At 52.5% G+C, this 23,087-nt stretch overlaps 1 protein-coding gene across 1 annotated transcript; it reads left to right on the top strand.

Moving 5' to 3' along the window:
* Nucleotides 1-1,184: 1,184 nt before the first annotated feature.
* On the top strand, nt 1,185-21,258 carry LIPG (lipase G, endothelial type). Its single transcript, XM_041726044.1, has 10 exons — nt 1,185-1,738; nt 4,476-4,657; nt 6,308-6,487; nt 7,798-7,909; nt 13,134-13,355; nt 14,743-14,985; nt 15,703-15,823; nt 16,474-16,692; nt 18,638-18,742; nt 19,228-21,258. The coding sequence occupies exons 1-10, from the start codon at nt 1,642-1,644 to the stop codon at nt 19,259-19,261; spliced, it is 1,515 nt and encodes a 504-aa protein (XP_041581978.1). The 5' UTR covers nt 1,185-1,641; the 3' UTR covers nt 19,262-21,258.
* The last annotated feature ends 1,829 nt before the right edge of the window (nt 21,259-23,087 follow it).

Here is a 23,087-nt window from a genome sequence, read left to right on the forward strand (position 1 = left end):
TATGTCCTTTGCCGATTCTTACTTCGTATTTTAATACAGAGACACAGGGGGGCACTCTAACCAACCAGCAATAAAACCTAAGTGGCTTCAAAGCCGTGGCAGTTAAAAAAAAAAAAAAGAAAAAGGTAATACCTGACTTATGTCTGGGTTGTTTGCCAAAGGAGGAGAGCTGGAGGGGAAATGGAAGCAACTTTCTGGGGGGCCTTTACCATCCCATGAAGGGCCCGGGGTTTGCACTAAAAACTCAAGCCGGCCTGCCCCTCGGGACTCGCTGCAGCACGCGGGAGGACGAGGCGCGCTCCGCGGCAGCTGGAGGAACAAAAGCCGAGAGGAGAGGCGGGAGCGGGCCTGCGGCTCCGAGCTGCTTTCCCTTCCGCCGCCTCCGGCTGCAGCCCGGGCCCGGGCGAGGGCAGGACGGGCTCCCGCCGCGGGGTCCCCGGAGGCCGAAGGCGCGGGCTGGCCGCCCGGGTGCTGCCCTGCCCCCGCCCCCAGCGCTCCGCGGCCGCCCCCCGTGGTCCCGGCCACCGCCCGCGCGCCCCGAGCCCGGCTCTGGCTCTCCGCCCTCCGTCCCGGGGTCCCTGGGGGGCCAGGGCCAGCCCCGGGGGCGCAGGGACGCCGGCCGGCGCGGGAAGGGGGAATGACCGAGGGAAGGCAAGGGGAGCGGCTGCTCGGTTCCCCCGACGGGGGCTGCGCTGCGCACGCTGGGCGGGACCGGAGCCGCACGTCTGGCTGCGCCCCCCTCGGGCGCCCCGCGCTGTGCGCGTCGTGGCTTTCAGCCCCCCCGACCGCCCAACTGCGCGGACGGTCCCCACCCGAGGACTGCGGGCCCCCGGACGACCTCGACCTGGGGAAGCCAGAGGCGGACAGCGGCCGGGAGGAGGGCCTGTGCGACCCCGGGGAGCCCTGCCCGTTGCCGTCCGGGCTCCCCGCTCGCACCTGTGGCGCGGGCCTCGCTGGGGGCGGGGGCGCCGGGACGCGGGGAGCGCAGGGCCTGGGGACGCTGCCCTCCCGGCTGCGGCTCGCGGCGCGGAAAGCCCGGTGCCGGCGCAGGGGAGGCTCCGCGCTTGGGAAAGGGGGGCCTCCTCCTCCGGGGGTCGCGCCCCCAGCAGGCGCAGCGTTTCGGGGCAGGCCTGGGGGCCAAGCGCGGGCCCCAGGGGGACGCGGGGTAGCGGGGCCGGGCCGCGGGCGGAGCGGGCGGCGGGCGGGCGGGGGCGAGGCGCGCGCGTGCGGCGTCCCCGCGGCGGGTGTGCGGCGCTTCCATTCAAACCGCGGAGTCTCGGCTCTGGCGTCACGAAGGTGTGACCAATCAGAGTCCGGGGGCAGGAATAAATTATGCAGATCACCATCTGGCGATGGGTCAGATGACTCCCAGACTTTTGAAAAGTGCCTCGCCGGGAGCCCGAGGAGTGACAGCGGCGGTTCTGGCTCCCCGGGCGGCGGCACGCGCGAGGGCAGCCGGGTCTGGGTCTGGCGCTCCTCCCCGCCGCCGCTCCCGCCGCTCCCCCGCGCCGCGCGGGCCAGCCCCGCTCCACTGCCAGCCGCACCTGCCGCGGCTCGGGCCGGCGCTCGGGGCCAGGAGACCGAGACCCCGAGACGCGCTCCCTTCGCGGCGCGCGCGGCAAGGGGGCGCGGCGGGGAAGGATGCGGAACCCCGTCCCTCTGCTCTGCCTCTGCGCCGCCTGCTGCTGCTTGGCGGCGGGGGGCCGCACGCCCCCGGGGCCGGAGGCCCGGCCGCAAGGTACGGTGCAGCGAGTCCCATTAGCCCCGCACCCACCCACCCCCCGCCACGGGCGCCACGTCCCCTCTGTGTCCTGTCCACCCCTTTACCGGCCCTGCCTGCTTCCCGCCGAATCCTCTGGTCTTTCCTACGACCCCAGAGCTCCTCCTGCTCGGCTCCGCAGGTGACTTTCCCTGGCGCGTCCGACGAGGACTTGGGGCGGGGGAGGGGGCGCCGCTGAGAGGCTGCAGGGGCGCGGTTGCCCTGGCCGGCCCCACCCCTTCCACGAGGAGGTTCCCCGGATCCGTGCGGTCCCGCCCGCCGCTCTTCAACCTTCGCTTTGCGAGGCAAGAAGGTGCTAGAGAGCTACGTCGCCTGGTGCCCCCCTCCTAACCCGGGTGTGGGTGTTTGGAAAGTTGAGGTGGCAGAGCCGGGATTAGTACCTGCGGGAGCCTTGGCTGAGTGACTGCGGGAAGCTGCTGGCCTTACTGCTCCTGGCGGCCAGCCTCCTCCTCCCTTACACCCTTTTCCAGTCACTGCTCTTGCTCTCACCACCTCTCCTCACCTTCCTCCTCCTGGATGCTGCCTTTCTTTCTTCTGAGTTCTATATGGCAGTCTCTCCCATTAGAGGAAGCCTGCCCTGGCCGGAAGAGGGTAGGGTCACCCACCTGGGGTGCCGGGTCAATTAGTTAAGCGGTGGAGAGGGGAGATCCCCTACACGGCACCCCATTATTTCATCTTCTATTCTTCTGAGGTTGAGCCAAATGATGTTGGTCCGTGTCAGCTTATGGACATGCAGGCGCGTTAATCTGGGTGAATGAGAGAGCCTTGCTTTACTCAACATGCTCTAGTGCTAACTAGAAGTGTGACCGGGGCAGTCGCATCTCTAGCTCCTCTCCCGTAAAACGCTACCATTCCTTCCAACTGATGGGTTCCGCAATTCTGAGTATCTGTGGGCCATTCTTTCAGTGCCCACCTAGTGCCAGGCCCTCTTCTAGGTGTGGGGGATACAATGAACAAAACAGATGGAGACCCCTGCCTTCTGGAGCTAGTAGGAAGACAGACAATAAACCCATTAAAAGATATAAATGATGCTCAGTAGGAAAAAAGTAAAGCAGAGAGGGAGAAACAGGGTGCTGAAGGAAAAGGTGGGCCAGTTTTCATCTGTGGTCAGGCTTCCCTCCCTGAGAGGTTGACACTGAGCAGGGAACTGAATGAAGGAGGGAACAGAAGGATCCCAGAGCGTACAGGGATGAAGAAAAGTCACGGAGTCCCAGAGGTTGAAGTGACCCAGGCCAAACGTAGTAGTAATAAAGCTGGAGAATTCTGGGGTCAGAGAAGGCCGGATGCTCAGGTGAATGTTGGTATGGCACTATGTGGGTTCATCCACCAATGTGCCCCAGGAAGCCAGAAGACTTGTTTTCTTTTTCTCCTACAATTCCCCATCTGGTTTCTACGAATGGCTATTTGGGTGGGAATCAGGGCAGCAGACTATTTTTGTCCATGGTTCAGATTTCTGCTATTGGGGCTTTTGTTCATCACTTTAATGTTGGTCAACCTGACATTTGCTCATGCATTTTCTGGAACTCTGTCCTTTTTATATCAGGTGTATTCTTTTCCTCCCCACCACCCTCTTCACCACCACCTTCTCTACCATTTTGGTCTCTCTATTCATGATTTCATTTGGGATCCATTTGATTTGATATCCATTCTGGGACAAATGAAACTCCCAGAGTGGTCATTTGGTACTTTTCCTCCTTGATTTCTGGGTGACAGGAGAGTTCGATTTGTTAATTTCCTGGCCTGTTACAAGGGGATGGATAGTTTCCTGGATGGCTGGAAGAATGCTGGGTGAAGGATTCGTTTAAGACTGTCCGAAATAGCATGGCGATGCCAGTGCTTCGTGTTAAGAGGCCACAGGGACATCAGTGTTTTGGGAGCGGGGCACTGTGTGTGAGCAGTGGAGCTGAAAGTAGCCTTTGCTGCTCTTACGAATTTCCCCATGGCTTCAGTCATTTATTTGACAAACTGAAAGAATGTCTGGCACATTTCTGGTACTGCAGGGAGTCCTGAGGATGCCGGAGGTCTTCAGAGTAAGTGCTGGAATCTAGCTGGGAATGCTAGGGGAAGCCCGTCGTGTGATAGCTGATGGCTTCTTATCTCTAATTCCAAAATCTAGAATCTTCCAAAATTGGAACATTTGTTTGGTAATTCGTTTGGCAGTAAGATTTGGCCTTACCCGCCCTGAATTCATTTGGCAGCAAAAACTGACCAGAACTGGCACGAAGCTGCCTATAATATTTATTTTTGCCCTTGAGTTGGTGTGTAGTTATGTATTTCCCTACAGAAATATTAGTGTGTTTGATAATTGGGGGATGCCCCGACTACACCGGGGATTTCATGTATCACATGGCTTCTGTACCCTAATGCCTTTCTAACATCTGAAATGTTCTGAATTCTGAATCTTAGCTGGTCCCAAGCATTTCAGGAAAATAATCAAGCAAGAGACACCTGTTTATTTTAGAGTCACGGTACTTAGTGCCTGTGACAACTAATATTCTTAAATATTGAGGAGACGTCCCTTTATTATAGCTTTGCAACTCTTCTGGGAAGTGAGGAGAAACCAGTCAGCAGATATCAAAACTAAAACCCAGAGGATTAAGTCACACGTTCAAGATTGAACTAGAACTAGACCCCGGATCTCTCATTTTCCCCAGCCCACACTAGGTGCACCCATGCCCTGTTCTCTTTCCCCCAGATGAGCGCCACAGAGCCAGGGACGTACAGGTTACTGCCAAGCCTCCTGTGAGATTTAACCTTCGCACCTCTGAGGACTCGGAGCATGAAGGCTGCTACCTCCCCGTCGGCCACGACCAGCCTTTGGAAGACTGTGGCTTCAACGTGACGGCCAAAACCTTTTTCATCATTCATGGGTGGACGGTGAGGCCGGTGGGGGAAGCTCCGCAGCCTGACACAAGATTTGGTTTCCTTTGTTTTGGTCGATTAAAAAGAAGACTGGTGCTTCCAGATTCTGTGCTCTCTCTCTCCCCCTTCTCTTGTGGGCTGCTTGTGTTTCAGACAGCTGTGAAGAATGTAATGGGCACGTCGCAGAGGGGGCAATGTGGACTCCAGCAGGGTGGCATTTAATGCTGGCACACAGCGGGCTTTCGGAGAGTGGCTGTCCTGAAGGCAGCAGTCCAGCTCCACTGGCTCTTGAGGGGCCCTCTAATTACACTTAATTACATTGGTCAACCACTGCCTGGCGGGGGCCGTCCCTCCCTGAGAGCCAAGCTGAGCGGCAGCATCTTGACTGGCTCTGAGAGTCCCTGAAGAGCCAGCTGGCCTGGCTCGCTGGCCGCCATTGGCACCGTGCCCTCCTGTTTGTATAGAGATGGCTCCGGTTAAAGGCACTGGGGCTCTTTATGTGCCCTAGCCGAGCAATGCACATTGAAAGGCCCATGACAAACTTCAACAAAAAAGGGCTTTAATGCTCAGCTTAAAAGCTTTTGACCAGTGAGGGGTTCATTCATTCATATAATGATGGTCTGTAGGAAAATGACACTATTAAGTGAGTAGGTCTCTGCCTGGGCTAATTGGGAGGGGACATTCTTCCTTTTAATGATGAGAAATTCATATCTGTGACATGCTTTCTGGGTCTTTAGGTCTATCACCAACTGCTGGGGTCAGGCCTGGGGGCAAGTGCCTATCTCCCTAGTGTGCCCAAAGAGATGGTTAGGTGTTTGTCTATCCATCCTCATCCCACAGCCTACAATTAGAATCCTGCAATTGAACCTTTTTAAGACCCCCCCCCCCCCCCCCCCCCCCCCGGTCAGAATGCAAATACAGACTGCCTGCAACTTACAAATGGGTCGCATTCCAGAAAGTTCTTTTGTAATCTGTTTGGAACTTGGAACAGCAGTTTCCCATAGAGGCAAGATTGTAAATGGCGTTTGGGTTCCCAGGCCAGGCACAGAAAATCTATTTATCTAATAATGTACATGTAGATAGGTTTACAACTGGACCTAGGCACTATATATAACTTTGTTTCTGTGGGAAAATGTGTTCTGAGTTCTAATTTGGGATTCCAGGGACAGATCTTCCCTATTCTGGAATCAAGAGGGATGGCAGACATGGATTGTGGGAAGGGGTCATTTGTTAACTCCGAGTTTGCCTACGAGACAGCATCTCCTTGCATCTCTGACAGAGAAGCTAACTCACCAGGGCAACCTTTCCCATCTGACTTTGGGGCAACTTGCTTGTCTGTGACAGGGACTCATGCCCACCCCAGGCCAGAATCGCTACCAACACTTATCGCTTAGTCATAGGCCTAGTGGACAATAAGTGGCAGCGTGAGACACCGGCTGTGGGACTTCTGCTGGGAAAAGCAAGATAGAAAGAGCAATGGAAGACAAACACTCATGCAGCAGTCCTGCCTGTGGCTGGCCTTGCTCACGTGCAAGTGTTTGGTGCCTGAGCAGCCATTTGCTCTGGAATTGGCCAGGGAGAGGGTCATGGAACTGAATTCCATATTCATTAGGACTTATGAAACCCCTAAGAAGAATGTTTTCAAATGTTCTGTTTTCTTTGCAGATGAGTGGCATGCTTGAAAGTTGGCTGTACAAACTTGTGTCAGCCCTACAGACAAGAGAGAAGGAAGCCAACGTCGTGGTGGTTGACTGGCTTCCCCTGGCCCACCAGCTCTACACAGACGCCGTCAATAACACTAGGGTGGTGGGATACAGTGTTGCCAGGATGCTTGACTGGCTGCAGGTAAGTGCTTTTACAAACAAGATCTTGAATCTGAAACTTCTTAAGAAAACACAGCTCCGTGAACCTCAGGATTCTAAGAGTATCTTTGGGATTCAACTTTTTGCTTGAAATACTCGAAAGCTGGAACTCTGGAAAGCATTTTGATGATTGATATATCTCTGGATCTTGCCTATTCCTTTGTTTGTCAGAACCACATTTGCCTGACAGGTCATTCAGGTTGGGAATTGTCAGGAGCCAGGACCAGCTTGAAATCTTGAAATCTGGGACACCTGGGTGGCTCAGCGGTTGAGCGCCTGCCTTTGGCCCAGGGCTTGATCCTGGAGTCCCGGGATCAAGTCCCACGTCGGGCTCCCAGCATGGAGCCTGCTTCTCCCTCTGCCTGTGTCTCTGCCATTCTCTCTCTCTGTTTCTTATGAATTAAAAAAAGAGAAATAGAAAAAGAAAAAGAAATCTTGAAATCTTATTAGAGTCTGCTCTTTCCTTGGAAGGGTGGCGGTCCTCAGGGAGAAGAGAGCATTGGTTCCAACATATGCAGCCTAATGCTACGCTTAAAATATTAAGCGTGGGAAACAGATGCCAAGGTCCTACATTCACTCTGTATGAGTTAATGATTTGCCTGAGATCGGCAGACCTACCTGGAGGCAGGGGTGTACTGGCAAAGTAACCCCATTATTGGGGCATTTCCAGCCTGACCTTCCTTTTGCCCGTGGAGTCTGATGCATGCTGATAGCATTCAGGGCAGGGTTCTCGAGCAGTACCTCAGCTCTCTGCCTGGGTTGTTCTGTAGGGCTCAATTTCTGAGTTGTGGGGTCAAAGCCCCATCTCCTCCCCCAACCAGTGAAGTGACATTTCAGAGTATGATGCTTCCACTCTGGGGTCCTGGGTGGGCTGGTGGTGAGCAGGTTAGCACTTTCTGGGGCCTAAGAAGCTGTAGGCTGTGAAAGAGTAGGCTGTGGTTGGCACTTAGTCCTCAGTGATCCTGGTGGCTTAGTGGTCCATGTAGCCACCCCACCTCCCATAGTGCTGAGAGAAGGGAGATGGAGCCGAAGGGTCAGGTGTGTAGCTTCTAGTCATAACCCCCCTTGCCCCAAACACTAGGCACACAAAGTGCCGTGAAGGCCTCTTGCCTTTTCCTCCCTGGCTGTGTCCATCCCTGTCTCCTTGCCAGGCATGTGGGCCACGCCCTGGAAAGTCTCTGTCTCTGGTTCCCAGGGCTCTTCCTTGTTGCCATAGAATTATTGAATTGTCGGGACCCTGTGGGCTCGGGTCACCCGCACGCTGCACTCACACACTTTTGTGGCTTCCTGCAGGAGAAGGATGATTTTTCTCTCGGGAATGTTCACTTGATCGGCTACAGCCTCGGAGCTCACGTGGCTGGGTACGCTGGCAACTTCGTGAAAGGCACGGTGGGCAGGATCACAGGTAGGCTCTGCTTCCCACATGATCGGCTGACCCCTGAGCTTCCTCAGCAGCTCCACCGAGCTGGCTTTTCTGAAATGCAGTGCTCCCCCGGAAGCAGCACATGGGGGCCCTAGAGGGCTAGCCTCGGAAGGGACCCAGAGAATATCTAATCCAGAGCTTTCAAGGGTTCTATTTGGTCGCAGAGTCCTTCTTTCAGGTTGACCTTGTATGGGACCCCGATAGATGAGACAGGTAGAAGGGACGTTCTAGTCGAAGCCAGGTAGATGTTAGGCAGTCCTAGCTTTGCTACGGGCCTTCCGGTTCCCCAGAGAAATCTCGGGGTCCCTGAGCACCAGTTTGAAAACCACCGGTCTGGTCTGCTGAGCAAGGAAATGCCCGGGGGCAAACAGCAAATAACCAAGGTGCAGAACTTCAGTGGATCCTGACCTGTGAACCTTGAGGGCTCACTCTGTTCTCTGCCAGTGATGCTTAGGACCTCAAGGGAAATGAACCCTGGTGGATTCTTATTTGAATTCCACCTCATTTCTGTTTCATCCACCACCAGCCTTTTCCCACTGTGTGCTGGCATGCTTATTAGTGGTCATTATCTGTTTATTTTTATTTTATTTTTAATTTTTTTATTTATTTATGATAGTCACAGAGAGAGAGAGAGAGAGAGAGAGAGAGAGAGAGGCAGAGACATAGGCAGAGGAAGAAGCAGGCTCCATGCACCGGGAGCGCGACGTGGGATTCGATCCCGGGTCTCCAGGATCACGCCCTGGGCCAAAGGCAGGCGCTAAACCGCTGCGCCACCCAGGGATCCCTCATTATCTGTTTAGAAAGGGTACTTAAATTTCATTGTTAAATAAGCCCTTCTGGTATTGGTACCCGGGTCATTAGTAAGAAATTTGCATTTTCCATCCTGGTGAACTTCTGATCTGTGTTTGGATTCGATCATTTAGTGATTTGAAAAGTGTGAAAGATTTTCTTTTCCACTGTTATGCTTCCTCAACTCTGTACACAGAGCTTCCTCCAGGCTGAAATTAATGGCAAATTTGTGGCCCTAAACTTTTTTTAAAAAAAGATTTTGTTTATTTATCTGAGATAGAGAGAAAGAGCGATAGAGAGAGCATCAGCAGGGAGCAGGTGGAAAGGCAGCAGCAGGATGTAGGGCTCGACCCAGGACCCCAGGATCATGACCTGAGCCGAAGGCAGACCTTCAGCCACTGAGCCCTCCAAGAGCCCCATGTTGCCCTAAAATTTTATCTTCCTTCCCGAATTCTTTTATTTTTCTTCACTCCCATCTTCCTTCTTGCCTCCAAGATACCAGGACCCGACTGGTCATCTACAAGGAAAGATATGATCTGTGTCTTTCCCGGCAGTGCTTTTATTTTAAAACACAAAGAAGTCCTGTCTAAAACAGAGGAGTCCTTAGCTAACAAGTGACATAGTAAAGGTAGATGTTCATGTTTTAGTACCAAGCTAATGGAGTAGTTAAAAAAAAAAAAAAAAAAATATATATATATATATATATATATATATATATATATATATATATATTCGTGAGATTGTATTGGCCTGTGTCACATCATCCTTGGGCTTTGGTCTAGCGTGCACACATGTATGCACACACACCCCTATAGGTCCTGTTATTTGATTTAGGAAACCTCAAGAGCCTTTTTGTTTCCCAAGATCTTGGGGCCCGAGCACCCAGGGGGCAGGACCATGTGGCTGCCCGTGCCTACCCGCGTAGCTGCAGTGCGGGGCCGTAAGCCACTCCAGCTCTGGTGGCCACGCAGCCCCCAGCCCAGCCAGACGCTCAGATTCAGAGCCCGCCTCGTTCAAGCTGCAGCCCGCAGGAGTGTCCCCTCCACACCCCCCAGCTGTGGATCCTCCCTTTCCCTCTTTCTGAATCTGACAGTGATGGGGCTGGGGGAGGGTGTTCTGGGACCCTCCACCCACTCCTCCCCCTTCCCAGTGCCTGTTTGGGTGGTGGCCTCCGAGACAACGGCTCTGCTGACGGAATGCTAAAATCAGTGCTCCGTGCAGCTTGTGTGTCCCGAGCACGCTCCTTCTCTCCAGCCTTTCTCTGCGGTGGGGGCCTGGTAGGTGTTCAGGAAATTATACCCTCTACCCTCAGCACCTCAAGGATGGGCTCACCTGACGTGGCTGTGTGCTCGCCCAATGGGGGAGGCGGGTGTGTACTCCTCCTCTGTGTCAGTAGACTCCCCATGAGCCAGGGAACCAGGTGGTCCCAAGGGGTACAAGGACCAGATTGCAGCTTGAGTGGGGTCCTGAGGCCAACAGGGGCAACACCCGAACCCTGGTCTTGCTTGGATTAGAGCTATGGCCTGGGGTTTGCCAGTTTTACCTTCTTTGGCTTTTGACAGAATTCTGTGCTGTGCTAGGGAAGAGGTCATATATTTCTGTTAGTCATAAACAGATAAGCGGATTCATTCATTTATTTAAGAAATAGGGTTAAGGGTCCACTCTACAGACTGTGGGCCAGATGCTTCCTAATGTCAAGCACCACCTAAGCTAAGCTGTGACAGGTACTGGGTGCTAGCTCGAAGACTTGTCACAATGGGGTCGCGGGGGCCTCTTGGCTTCATTTTACAGGTGGGGAAACGGGGACTCTGTGCTGAAATAATGGGATCAATGTCTAACCGTCATAAGTAGCAGAGCCAGGATTCAAATGCAGGCTGGCAGATTGCGGAGGCCGCACCCAGCCACCAGCCCCTATCACTCCTCTCCTTTGCTGGTGGATATAAAACAGTGATGCAAGGGCAGCAGGCCCTGCCCTGCTAGGCCACCGTGCAGAGGCTCTCTGGGGTGTGCATGCGTGTGCATGTGTGTGCAACTTTCATTGGCTGAAGAGAACGTCTTTGGAAGGGCTCTGACTGCATGGAAGAAAGGGTGGCTCTTTGCTTTTGCTTTTCCTGGAGGGGACGAGAGCTCCCTCCGATTCCTGGTGAGAAAAAAGTAAATGGGGCAGCCTTCCCCGGAGAGTCTGTGAGGCCTGGTTATGCATTGGGCTGGGTGAGTCCAGTCCGGGTAGGCAAAGCTCGCAGCCCCCAGGCCCTGCCCCCAGCCCCCAGCCCCCAGGCCCTGCCCCCAGCCCCCAGCCCCCAGGCCCTGCCCCCAGCCCCTAGCCCCCAGCCCCTGCCCCCAGCCCCCAGCCCCCAGCCCCAGCCCCCAGCACCCAGCCAGTCCTGTCCAGGAGCCCTGCCACTGCCTGCATTCCTCTGGCACAGTTGGGTTTCCATGGCTCTGATGGTCTGGTGGAGACTTTTATTCACATCAAGCAAAGAGCCCCTCCCTTGTATTGGTTGCAAAGCAGAATGGTCTTCTTTCTCTCTTTTTTTAATTCCAGAAAACATAGCAAGAAGCAGGGGGCGGCTGCCTGTGTTGGGACCACAGCCCTTGGCAGCCTCTGAACTGAGGCATCTCGGGCAGTGCTGGGGGTCACTGCTCCTGTGCCACTGTTCTTTTGGGCCTGGGGCTGCTGATGAACCGCCAGGCACCCTGCGCTTCCAGGCATTTATCTAAACTTCTTCTGGAACCTGCTTATTTTCATGCAAGACGCGTTTCATAAGTTTACTGTTGACTCCAGACGGTAGCTCTGCCTGCTGTGTAGCCTGAAATCAGCCCAGTGATTCGAGGCTCACTGTGTGCTCCCTGGTTCTCTTGCACTGGGGCTTGGGGGTCCTATTACCCATCTCCTCCTTGTATGACTCTGTTCTTGGTCTTAACTCCTCCGACGTGGTGTTTCTAGACCACGGTGCCTGGGCCTCAGTGCTGTTCACATTTGGGTCAGCTAATGCTTTGTTGTGGGAACTGATCTGCTCATTGCTGGATGTTTATCAGTCTCCCTGGCCTCTGCCCACCAGCTGCTAGCAGCTTCTCTCTCTCCACAACTGTGACAACCACAAATGTCTGCAGACATCGCCAAATTTCCCCTTAGCAGCAAACTCACTCCCAGCTGAGAACCACTGTTCTAGACTAAACAGTGTGCAGTACTCTCAGCTTCCTCCGGGCCCTCGCCTGTGTCTGTAGGGCAGAGGGCCCTCCAGGCTGGCATGAAGTCAGCTCCCACAATCACTTGAGCTTGGTAATAGCAGCTAGTACTTACACTGACAAGCACTTAATCTCTTAATATCTCACATGAACTATGTGGATTAAGATGTTCAGGTTCAGTTTTATCGATGATACTGAAGGTGGAAGATGTTTTTTCCAATCTTTAGGCTGGAAATTCACAGACCATCTCCTTTTAGGATCTTCAGATTCAATTCAAAGACCACCTCCTTTTATAATCACCTGGGGAAACCAGACTTGTTAATCAAAATCTCTAGGGGGCTGGGGAATCCGCAACTCAGGCTTTGCCAGTTCTTTTCTTCGGATGGTTTACATTCATGTGGTTCCAAAATAAAAGTCTCTTATCATTGCTGCCACCTACTAGGTCCTCCCTGCCACCTCTCTGCTGCACGCATATATACAAGTAGCCAGTGGCTTGTGTATCCTTCCAGACGTTTATGTAGCCACCTAATAGACTTTGGATTTTCCGCAAGCTCCCAGTGATATTTGTGCTGTTTCAAATGTGAGAACCAGTTCTCTCTATGCTGCTGTTTGCCTGGGCAGTGCAGAAAGTCTATAGGCAAAAAGATTTCTCCCTCTAGCTGCAAAATACAGGAATTCTGGAGGCCTGGGACACGGGTCCTCAGTGTAAGTCTGGTGTGCCCTCCACCCCTGATTTCACCAGTCCACCCTTGGGCCAGATTCATCGCTAAAGGAAGGGGAAGAGTAAGTCCACATGCAAACAGCTCAGTTTGGGAAAACTGAGTGCTCCCTCCAGAAGATGTGGGTAGCCTGGTTATTCCATGACAAGCCTGCTACACTAAGGCCGTGGAAGGCTTTCAATGGGAGAATAAATGAGATGAATGGCTTAGTTAGGCTAGCCTGAGTTCTTTCTAGAATGGCTTCATTTCTGACGGTCTGGGGATCCTGGGAGCTGTATGGCCTTGTGAACCCCGGCAGCTAGTTTTCTGAGTCAGTTGAGTTGTCAGGACAGTTCTGAAGGCTTCAGAAGAAAGTAAAAGGTCCCTGACTGCATGCATCACCCTATTTCAGGTTGGGGGGGCTGGCTCTGAGGAGGCCTCATTATACACACATGGGCTTACTTGTAAGTCAGGTCTCATGCCCTTGGTCCACCCGACACAGCTAGTCTTGGCTCCCCCTCCCACTCTAGGTTTGGATCCTGCTGGGCCCATGTTTGAAGGAGTGGACATCCATAGGAGGCTGTCCCCTGACGACGCAGACTTCGTGGATGTCCTCCACACTTACACACGTTCCTTCGGCTTGAGCATTGGGATCCAGATGCCTGTGGGCCACATCGACATCTACCCCAATGGGGGGGACTTCCAGCCAGGCTGTGGACTCAATGATGTGTTGGGCTCAATTGCATATGGAAGTAAGTTCCTATTTTCTGCCTCACGTAGAGGTTTCACTGGGTGATCACAGCTCCTCCAAAATCAGCACGAGCTGGTCTTGCTGCCACCAATGTTCATTTCATTGCATGCACACCCTCCATGGGGCCTCCAACCCCGTGTACCGTTCATTTTTCTGTGGGCTTATTAACAGCAATCTGTTGGCCTCTGCTTTGCATTCTCATACTTTGAGGTCCTGGTTATTATTGCTTAATTTCTTTTTACAAGAAAAGGAACATATATTTGTTGGGGAAAAAAAAGTCAAGCAATGCAGAGTCGCATAGAGCATTCTCCCACCCCCTCTTTACTCTTCAAAGGTAGCCAATGGGGGCAATTTTGTGTGTATCCTTCTGGTCTGGTTTTCTTTTTAAATGTGTGTGTGTGTGTGTGTGTGTATGAGATTATAGTTTTTGAAATCACGTTGTTCTGTAACTTTACTTTTTTAGTCATAATATACATAATGAATATTCTTAAACACCAGAGCACATAGATTTGCTTACCTTATTCTTTTAAAAGTCTGTACAATATTCTACGGCATGGATGCACTATAATTTAATTTTTTGTGACATTTTATTTTTATCTTTTTAACAAGATTTATTTATTTGAGAGAGAGAGAGCGCGCGCGCGCACAAGCAGGAGGGAGGAACAGAGGGAGAAACAGACTCACCCCTGAGCAGGGAGCCTGATGCAGGACTCAATCCCAGGACCTGGGATCATGACCTGAGCTGAAGGCAGATGCTTAACTGACTGAGCCCCCCAGGTGCCCCTTTTGTGACATTTTAAAAAAGTAAAATCAAGATGATGTCTCCATTCACTGATGATTTACCGTCTGCATGCCTGAGCCCATTCCCAGCACACTTGGGCTGAACTGAATTTGCTGCTGAAACTCAAGTGTGGTGGAGTGACCGGGCTCTTCCCAGGTTTCCCACTCGATCACTACCCCAGGGCCCACCAGCATTGCGAGGTCTTGGCCCCTGTTGGTTCTCTGCGCTCTGATGCTCTGCCCTTTGGATGTCCCACTCCCTCATGCAGTCTTAAGACTGTAGCCCTCTCTCAGTGTGATCATATCCAAGTGGCCCTTGAAGCCTTAGAGGTGACGGCATCCTTAAGGCCAGTGGTGTTACCGAGGAAGGGATGGGATGGCTTTGTCCAATTTTTCTTAAGGTCCTCCAATTTAAGGAACAATTGGCTTTAGCTTCTGGTGACCAGAGATAATGATGTACGTGGACTAGAAAATCCAAATTATGCTCCTAACTTTGTAACCATCTGATCGTGTGACTCTGAGCAAGTTACGGGCTCTCTCTGGGCCTTGGGGGGGCGTGATCTGTATTTGATGAGAGGCTCATCCTGTGTGTTCTCTGCCCACCCCAGCAATCACGGAGGTGGTGAAATGTGAGCACGAGCGGGCCGTGCACCTCTTTGTTGACTCCCTGGTGAATCAGGACAAGCCGAGTTTTGCGTTCCAGTGCACAGACTCAAATCGCTTCAAAAAGGGGATCTGTCTCAGCTGCCGGAAGAACCGGTGTAACAGTATCGGCTACAACGCGAAGAAAACGAGGAGCAAGAGGAACAGCAAAATGTATCTCAAAACCCGGGCGGGCATGCCTTTCAGAGGTAACCCCCATCCCCCCTGGCGCCTGCCCAGTGACCTTCATCTTTTCCCTTCTTCTCAGTTCCATATTGTGGAAAGGGCAGGTCCCAACCCAGGACGTGTGGCAGAGGCACAGTGAACTCAGATCACTGCACATCACACGATGTTGTGCGCACCCTGGGAAAGCTGATCTTGCCGAATAAGTGGTGGGAACTCTTTTGCTGCGTATCATCATTGTGTGATCACAATATCAATACCTTGAATTTGTATTAAGATCAGAATTTTTCGTTGCCTTGCCTTTGGCTTTTGTGAAGCTGTTTAGTATTTTCCTCCTTTGAGTGTCACAACTAACCTGAGAATGGACCAAGAGGGAGTCGGCATGATGTTGTGCATTTTTACAACATATTCTAAAACCCAGCAGTTTTGTGGGTGCTGTTTGACCTATAGAGGAAGCTGGGGCTCAGAGAGTGAATGCGTTGGCCCTTAATTCAAGGTCGCACAGCTAGAGAGTTGCTAGGCTGGAACCAGCTCCCCCTCTCAGATCCCCAAACTCCCAAGTTTGGGGCTTGTTTTATACTGTAGTGATCCCTCATCCCATCGGGCTGAATGAGAACAGAGGGAGGCTGGGTTGGACTGAGGGACCCCTAAGAACTCGGGGTGCTGGGTGACTCAGGTTGAGTCGGGGTGTCCTGAGATTACCAGAAAAGCTCACACATGCCTTTGTTCTGCTATCTCCGCAGTTTACCATTATCAGATGAAAATCCATATCTTCAGCTACAAGAATGTGGGAGAAATCGAACCCAACTTTTATGTCACCCTTTATGGCACCAGCGCAGACTCCCAGACTCTGCCTTTGGAAATGTAAGTCGCAAGCTCCCTTTGATGGGCTCGGGACCAAGGACAAGTCAGTGTGAGAATGAGCGAGCATGAGAGCATGTGAACGAGTGCAGGGAAGTGTAGCCTGAGTGCTGGCGGGATGGGCTGGGTGGCTCCAGAGGCCCCTGTGGTCCACACTCCCCACCAAGCCCTTGACTCAGACCCTTTCTGGGCGGGATGCTCCTGGATGAGTCAGCAGCAGGAGAAGCTGCTGGATCAGCTGGACAGAAACTGCTGTTTCATTTCAGGCAACGCCTGACACCTGAGGCTGTAGGAAATTTGGAACACAAATGCCATTCCTGTACTGTTTCTAATCTGTGGGAAGGGCGCATAACAGCGTGTATCTGTTGGTCACACGCAAGGTGCAGAGCAATATGCTGTGTAGTGTGGGGATGGCCAGGTCATGTCATCAAAGTACTCACTTCCTAGGGCTCAGGGTGTGAGCCGCACACACATGGGGGCAGGACAGGTCCCCGAGTGTCAGGTGAGGGGTACAGGCAGGAAGGGGCTGGGAGTTCAAGGGAGACTAGTGTGTGTGGGCCCATTTCACGGTGGTCCCCACGGGACAGGTGCTACCACTGTGTCACCCCACAGAGAGGCAGGTCAGTGACACCTGCTCCTGTGTCCCCTTGTAGAGTGGAGCAGATTGGGCTAAATGCCACCAATACCTTCCTGGTCTACACTGAGGAGGACCTGGGCGACCTCTTGAAGATTAAACTCACCTGGGAGGGGGCGGCTCAGTCCTGGTACAACCTGTGGAAGGAGCTTCGCAGTTACCTGTCTCAGTCCCGCAGCATGGAGAAGGAGCTGAGCATCAGGCGCATCCGGGTCAAGTCTGGGGAGACTCAGCGCAGGTAAGGGGCATGGGCGCTTTCTGGGCTCCGTGTCCCTGGGGAGCAGAGGGCGGCGGCCTCTGCAGCGGCCTCTCCTGTGCTGAGCATGCGCTTCCCAGTGTTCTGTCTGCAGGGTCCGGGGCAGCCCCCCAGATGGCTTCGTAAGGAAAAGTGAACACTGTACAGCAAGACCTCTGGCAGCCGTGGCATCAGTTGTGTCCCGATGCCGGGCCCTCGGCTGCGGCAGGGGGCAGAGTGGGGGCTGGAGTCCAGCCATCGTTGCACCTGCTGCGCCAGTGTCGGCCCAGAGGAGGGAGGGCTTGTCCTGCACGGGGCTCTTGGGGAGCCCTGCCTCACTGACCCGTCTTCGCTTGCCCCTGTGTCGGGAGCAAACCAGGGTATCCAGCCTGGGGAGCCCCCGTGGTGAGGGCTGCCAACCCCTGGTTTCCCCAGCCCCTGATTTTCGGAGGGCTATATGCTTCCTTCACAGACTGTGAGTCAGGCTCATGGGCCGGGCCTGACGTCAGGGGCGCAGAGCCGTCTATGCCAGGCCCACCCGCGGCCCCTGCCGTGTGACCGCAAGCCTCGCCTGGAAACTGCAGACCTGTGTGTCTCGGCCCTAACGCTGCACCTTGGCTCTCTGAGCAGGAGCCGGGGAAGCCCGTGGGGCCTTGGTCACGAGAGGGGGGCTTTCTCGCCACGTGTTTCTGTGGACTGCTGGGAGTCGCGGGCAACCTCAGGGTGACGGGAAGTGGCCCCCGCTGTCTCTGTTCCTAGTCTGCTGTTTCTCTGTGTCATGGCCCTTCCTGTTTCCCGCTTCCATCCATCGCCTGTGGTGCCATGTGGCCGAGGCGGGTAGGGAGGCTTAGGGCCCTTGTCCGAGAGGTTCTGGTCTAGAAACACGTCACCCGGGGACAGCTGAAGGCCCTTTGCCCCCTGCCCCGCCCTGGGTTTCATTAGATGTGTTCTCCAACTTGACGAGATACCATTAAATCTTCTTTCAAAGTGTTTTAGATAAATTGACAACCTAAGAGTGAGAGTCCCGCTCTCCCTTGTCCTTGCCTCCGTTTGGCGGGACACTGTCACCATTCTGAGGGCTGCAAACTGGTCCCTTACTGCATGTTTACATGTTTTAGTTTCCTGATCTCAGTGAGGTATGTCCCCTCCTTATATGTTTATGGGTTGTGTGGGCTTCCTGGCAAAGCTTCCCAAAACTGTTTTGAATGTGGCCTTTTCCCTTTTAGTCTGCATGTCCCATATGTCAGGGTCAGGCGCCCCATACATGTCTTGGTCATGGGTCATGCTAACCACACACTGCTGAGACCCACACACCCTGTATGTCATGGTTGCGGTGGTTATTCGGGTATCGTTTTCTTCTGTGATCCTGGCTGAGCATTTTCTGAACCTTTGATTTAGACTCACAGCTGAATCCCACTTATGCTTGTCACTGGGGATCCATGAGCACCGTATTGGAAATGCCTCAGGGCCCTCCGTTTGGTGGCATTTGCAGTCTGCCCTGGGGATGAGCATCCATGAGCACCTCAGAGCCATGTATGATGTGTTAAGATGGGACAACACATTCATTGTTGACTCCGTGCCATATGAGGCAATGGCCATAGCACAGACTACATTCGTAGACGTGCTATCAAGATTCAAGGGCATGGGCAATCAGGGAGGCTCCAGAGAGGCCATGCCTTGGGAGGCAGGCAGACTTTTCAATGAACAAACAGTAGAAAGTGAAAGAAGTGTGATGAAATTCTGAATGAACCAGATCACAGAGGGTGTCAGAGCAAGACATGGTTTGGGCACTCGAAGCAGCGAGGGGGAGTTCCGAAGATTTGAGTCGGGTGTGGCCTAATGAAAAGACCCCCTCACTCGGCCCGCTTTGGATCCAGAAAGCACCAGCTGGCCAAGGCACTCCCCTACGAGAGTTGTGGCTACATTGGCAGGTTCTTTTTCTTCCTAGATTGACTTTTTGTGTGGACGACTTCGAGAACACCAGCATTTCCCCTGGCCAAGAGCTCTGGTTTCACAAGTGTCGGGATGGCTGGAGAATGAAAAATGAAACTAGGTAACTGGGACTCTGTCATCTGCAGTGCATGTTGACAGGTCACCCAGCATGTGCTGGACGTGGGTCTGGGTGCTTGGGACACAGCACACAATGGGTGCAAATCCCTTCTGCCCTGAATCTTACCTGTCGGGAGAAGGTAGGCCAGTTGGTGGAAGATGCAGGATGTTGTACAGATCTGTGTCCCTTCACCTCTTGTCCTGCCTCTTGCCCCGAGGATGTTCACAGCCTGTGGCCCTGCTGGAATCAGGCCACCTTAGAATGGACCTGTCCATCGAGACCAAGGCTGTGGGAAGGTTCTAGGGCTCCTAGCTTCCTTCCAGGCACATGTTTGGAGTGGGCATCAGGTGGGAGGTAAGGGTAAGCATATGCTTGGTCTCAATGGACAGGTCCATTCTAAGGTGGCCTGATTGTAAGCAGAGCACACCCTCGGTGCAAGTGCAGACTGCCGTGTTCACCAAATGGATGACCAAGTGCCCCTCTTCTAGGCTTCCCTTCGGCTCAGCCGCGGAGCTTCCCTGAGGGGCTGCCCCCCCCCCCCCCCCGCCTCCCAGGGACACGGAGGAGAGTTCCTGCTGACAACCCACCTGATGGAAGGACCCCACTTGGCCTTGACCCTAGCGCCCGGAAGAGTCTGTTTGCTGGGCCCAGGACCTTACCTCCTATGATGGTTGGGACATCTCGCCGGAGGGGACTGCGCATGGCCGCTCCTGCCACCCCTGCTGGCCCCGGATGACTCCAGCTCAGGCCTGTGTGCAAAGGGTGGAGGGCCCGGGCCTCTCCAAGGTGCCCGGTGAGCCTGTGCTTTCCCTGCCAAGAGTTGCTCGTGCAAGGCTGTGAGCTGCCCGAGCGGACCTGAGGGGTGGGGAGGGCTTTCTGCTGGGAGCGGACGTGTGTCAGGGTGGCAGACCCGTGATCTCGTTCACCCAGAGAGCCCCAGAGCACCTCACCTGGGGCAGTGGTGAGGCCCTCACTGTTGGGGTTCCATGAGCTGCACTCGATGGATACTGGCCACATGTCAGATGTTCTGTCCTGCCGCCCGGCTTGTCCTGAAAGCACACGTCACTGGCTTTTCTCAGTTTTCCACTGCTTACTTTTTGATGGTACAAATGTGTATTAAGCACTTAAACTTAATTAGCACAAGGCAGTAGATGTATTCATAAACCTTTCCAGATGTGGAGTCCAATGGGGTTGGGATTTCTAGACTCCCTTTCAGTTTAGGTGATCCGTGGATACACACGTGGTGATGGGCATGGGGGACACGGTGGGGGGAGGCTACAGGGCTAAGAGCCAGGATCCTAAGCTTTTGATAGTCTCAGCTGGTTCTTGCTGGTGAACGTGTGTACTCCCTACGTGCGTGTTCCATCACTTGCATCGGAGCAAGCGGGGCACCACATGTGCTGGGGACAGGAGGTGGCCAGTTACCAAATGTGATGGCTTTGGAGCCGAATCTCTTCTGCTCAGGAAGATAGACAGTGTCACGTATCTATTGCACACATCTGTTCACCTGTCATCAGAGCTGGCACTAGGATTTGATAGGGTGTTTTTCCCTCCTTGGCACACCTGGCTCTGATACCAGGGCCTTCTCTGTGTTGAACTCAGAAAAGCCTCCCATTTCAGATCTTAAGATGAATGAATACACGTGAGAGCTGTGAGACTGATTAACTTTGCCAAAGGTTTGCAGGAGCATCACCAAACTAGAGCCTCACAGCGGGAGGTGAGCGGGGGCCACCGCAGGAGCCACCACAGGCTCTACTTACAGCACCTGGCTTCCTGAGCGTCAGCCCCATGCCTGCAATCACACACGGAGCTCGCGGTGGAGTCAGGTCCCGGTTTCCCAGAGGCGAGCCCGTGCTGTGCTCCTCTTTGCAACTTCATCCAGACGTCTACAGCCTTTTCTTGCCAGATGCCCCGATGTGACCAACGAGGAATTGTTTTTCAGAGCCATCCATAAAACCATGAACCCTTTCATTAATGTATAACTGGGAAAGCGACTGTTCCAAGAGGTTGGGCTTTTTATGGGTGAGATTTATTTGGAAGGAGGTGTGATGTCAAGTTGGGGGAGAAGAGTGATTTTCTTTGTACTTAGGTGTTTAAGGGATGTCTTTTGAATCTGCATTGTGCCAAAGTTGTATGATTGTTTAATGCCAAAATTTTGAAGACGTCAGCAGTCAAGTCTTAATTAATTCAAGGTATTTTCTTAAATGGTGTGCTTCTTCTGTTGCTTCTGTGAATGCTTTCTAGCCAAAGTGGACCTTGTATTGACCGTTCATCCCAGTTACTTCTGACTTCTGTTTTTAGTAATAGAAGCCTTAGGAATCAACTCCTCAGTGGGTCTTGTATTTATACATTTGGCTCGAAGCCTTATTTGTATATAATGATGGGTTTTTTTTTTTTAACACTTAGAATACTATTTATTTCTCAAGTGTATATAATGTATAAAAACAAATATATGGCTAGTTTTTATTTTAAAATTAACCAATTTTGAGATTAGAATTTTAAATAGTAAAATAATAAAAAAATCTATACAACTCTTTGTGATTTGGCATCTCAATTCTTAATATTTGAAAGAATTATAGCTGCCCAAGCCTAGGTTCTGACAAAAAATTACCTTTGTATAAGCTCTACTCTCTGATACTAATTATTGGAAGGACGTGGATAACAGCTCCTTTCACTAAAGAACAAGATGGGAAATTATTTGAATTGCAGAAGCTCCTGAAGTGTATGTTAGGAAAAAAGGCGGGACATTGGTAAATATCGGGGAGGATGTAGGTTTGATTGCCTGGGACCCAGATAGCAGTGACCCAAGGCAGGTAGCAGCTGAATTCTCTATTATGTTAAAGTCTTGGGTGGTATTGAGGTTCTGCTCCTTAAAGCTGAAAGGGGTCTAGGCTCTAAGTTTTTCCTGTGCCACCCACTGGATGTTCCTCTCATCCCCACAGCCCAAGTGACCCCCATTGGGTCCCTTTCCAGACTGTGAGAAGGAGGAGGAGAAGTCCAACTCCAGTGAAAATATCGAACTAAATGAAGTTTGTATTTGTTAAAGTCTGACCTCTCTTTCTTACACCTCTTGCTTTCTTCCAAGACTCTACATAATACCAGGGGTGTTTCTCTTGTTGCAGTAGAGCTTAATGATCATTCTATACATGACCGCAGAAGTTTCTATGGGGGGGGGGGGCATCTTGCTTCACTTAACTGCCTTCCGTGGCTGCTCATCAGGTCCACATTCCTTTCCTGCCCACATTTTTCCAACCAGTGCCTCCTTTCCTATTGCACCTGTTGCTCCAAGCATTTCCCTTTCCATACTCCTCAAACCTTCCATTTTCTTTCTTTTTTAAAAAAATATTTTATTTATTTATTGATAAACACAGAGAGAGAGGCAGAGACACAGGCAGAGGGAGAAGCAGGCTCCATGCAGGGAGCCCGATGTGGGACTCGATCCTGGGGTCTCCAGGATCACACCCCAGGCTGCAGGCGGCGCCAAACCGCTGCACCACGGGGCTGCCCAAACCTTCCATTTTCCACATCTACTTGAGTTTCTGCTCCCTCAACCAAAGCTCTTGTGTGTTCCGTGTAGCTGATGGATGGTTTGAAGCTCTCACCTCGGTCGCGCTCATGTTACAACGGCTGGGAGGCCTTCAGTAGTTGGTCCAGAGTTATTCCTATTGTCAATATAACATGCTTCTTAATTCAAATTAATCTTTGGTTTGCACTGAGGCAGAAGAGCAAATCGAAAGAAAGATTTCCTGTTAGGGTAGGAAACTGTTGGGTCAAGGTGGTCATCTCACAAACAGCCTCATCCTACTTGGGAATCTTTCCTCTAGTGAAGTGTCCTAAAATACTGCTGGTTTTCACAGTTGATCCCATTCCTTCCGTCCTGATCCTATAGATCCCGGGAGCACCAGTATTTGTTTTCCCTCCCCCTTTCTCCCCTGTGGTTTCCATGGTGGCAGTAGTTGCTATGGGGAAGTAGAGACAAGTGTCAAAGCTTTCTTTTGTAACTGTGGGGTCATCTACAAATTGGGGATGGTCTCTCCTCAAAAAAGGTGAATAAGTATGTGAAAAGAAGAATAAAACAAATGCAAACCAGGGTTCAGATCCTCTATTCTCCTAAACACCTGTGGTTAGCAGTATCATTTAAGCTTGACTTTCTTTATACCATGCCAGCGCGCGCGCATGTGTGTGTGTGTTGCAAGGGGAAAGGGCTGCAGAAGAGTCTGGAAGCTAGGACAGGTCTAGACAGGCAAAGGCTCAGATCCAGAAGTCAGCTGGGGCAGCAAGGAATGTTATCCGGCCCATGCTATTTACTGCAGCCCAGAGGATCGCACACGCTACCCGTTTATACTTT

The sequence above is a fragment of the Vulpes lagopus genome, chromosome 1 (assembly GCF_018345385.1).
Source record: "Vulpes lagopus strain Blue_001 chromosome 1, ASM1834538v1, whole genome shotgun sequence".
In the NCBI taxonomy this organism is placed as follows: Eukaryota; Metazoa; Chordata; class Mammalia; order Carnivora; family Canidae; genus Vulpes; species Vulpes lagopus.

What these genes read in the sequence shown, in the direction of transcription:
- LIPG (XM_041726044.1), top strand. Translation starts at nt 1,642, where the DNA reads ATGCGGAACCCCGTCCCTCTGCTCTGCCTCTGCGCCGCCTGCTGCTGC. An exon ending in GGCGGGCATGCCTTTCAGAG is followed by an intron (nt 14,986 to 15,702) that starts GTAACCCCCATC and finishes CTATCTCCGCAG; the next exon opens with TTTACCATTATCAGATGAAA. An exon ending in CAGACTCTGCCTTTGGAAAT is followed by an intron (nt 15,824 to 16,473) that starts GTAAGTCGCAAG and finishes GTCCCCTTGTAG; the next exon opens with AGTGGAGCAGATTGGGCTAA.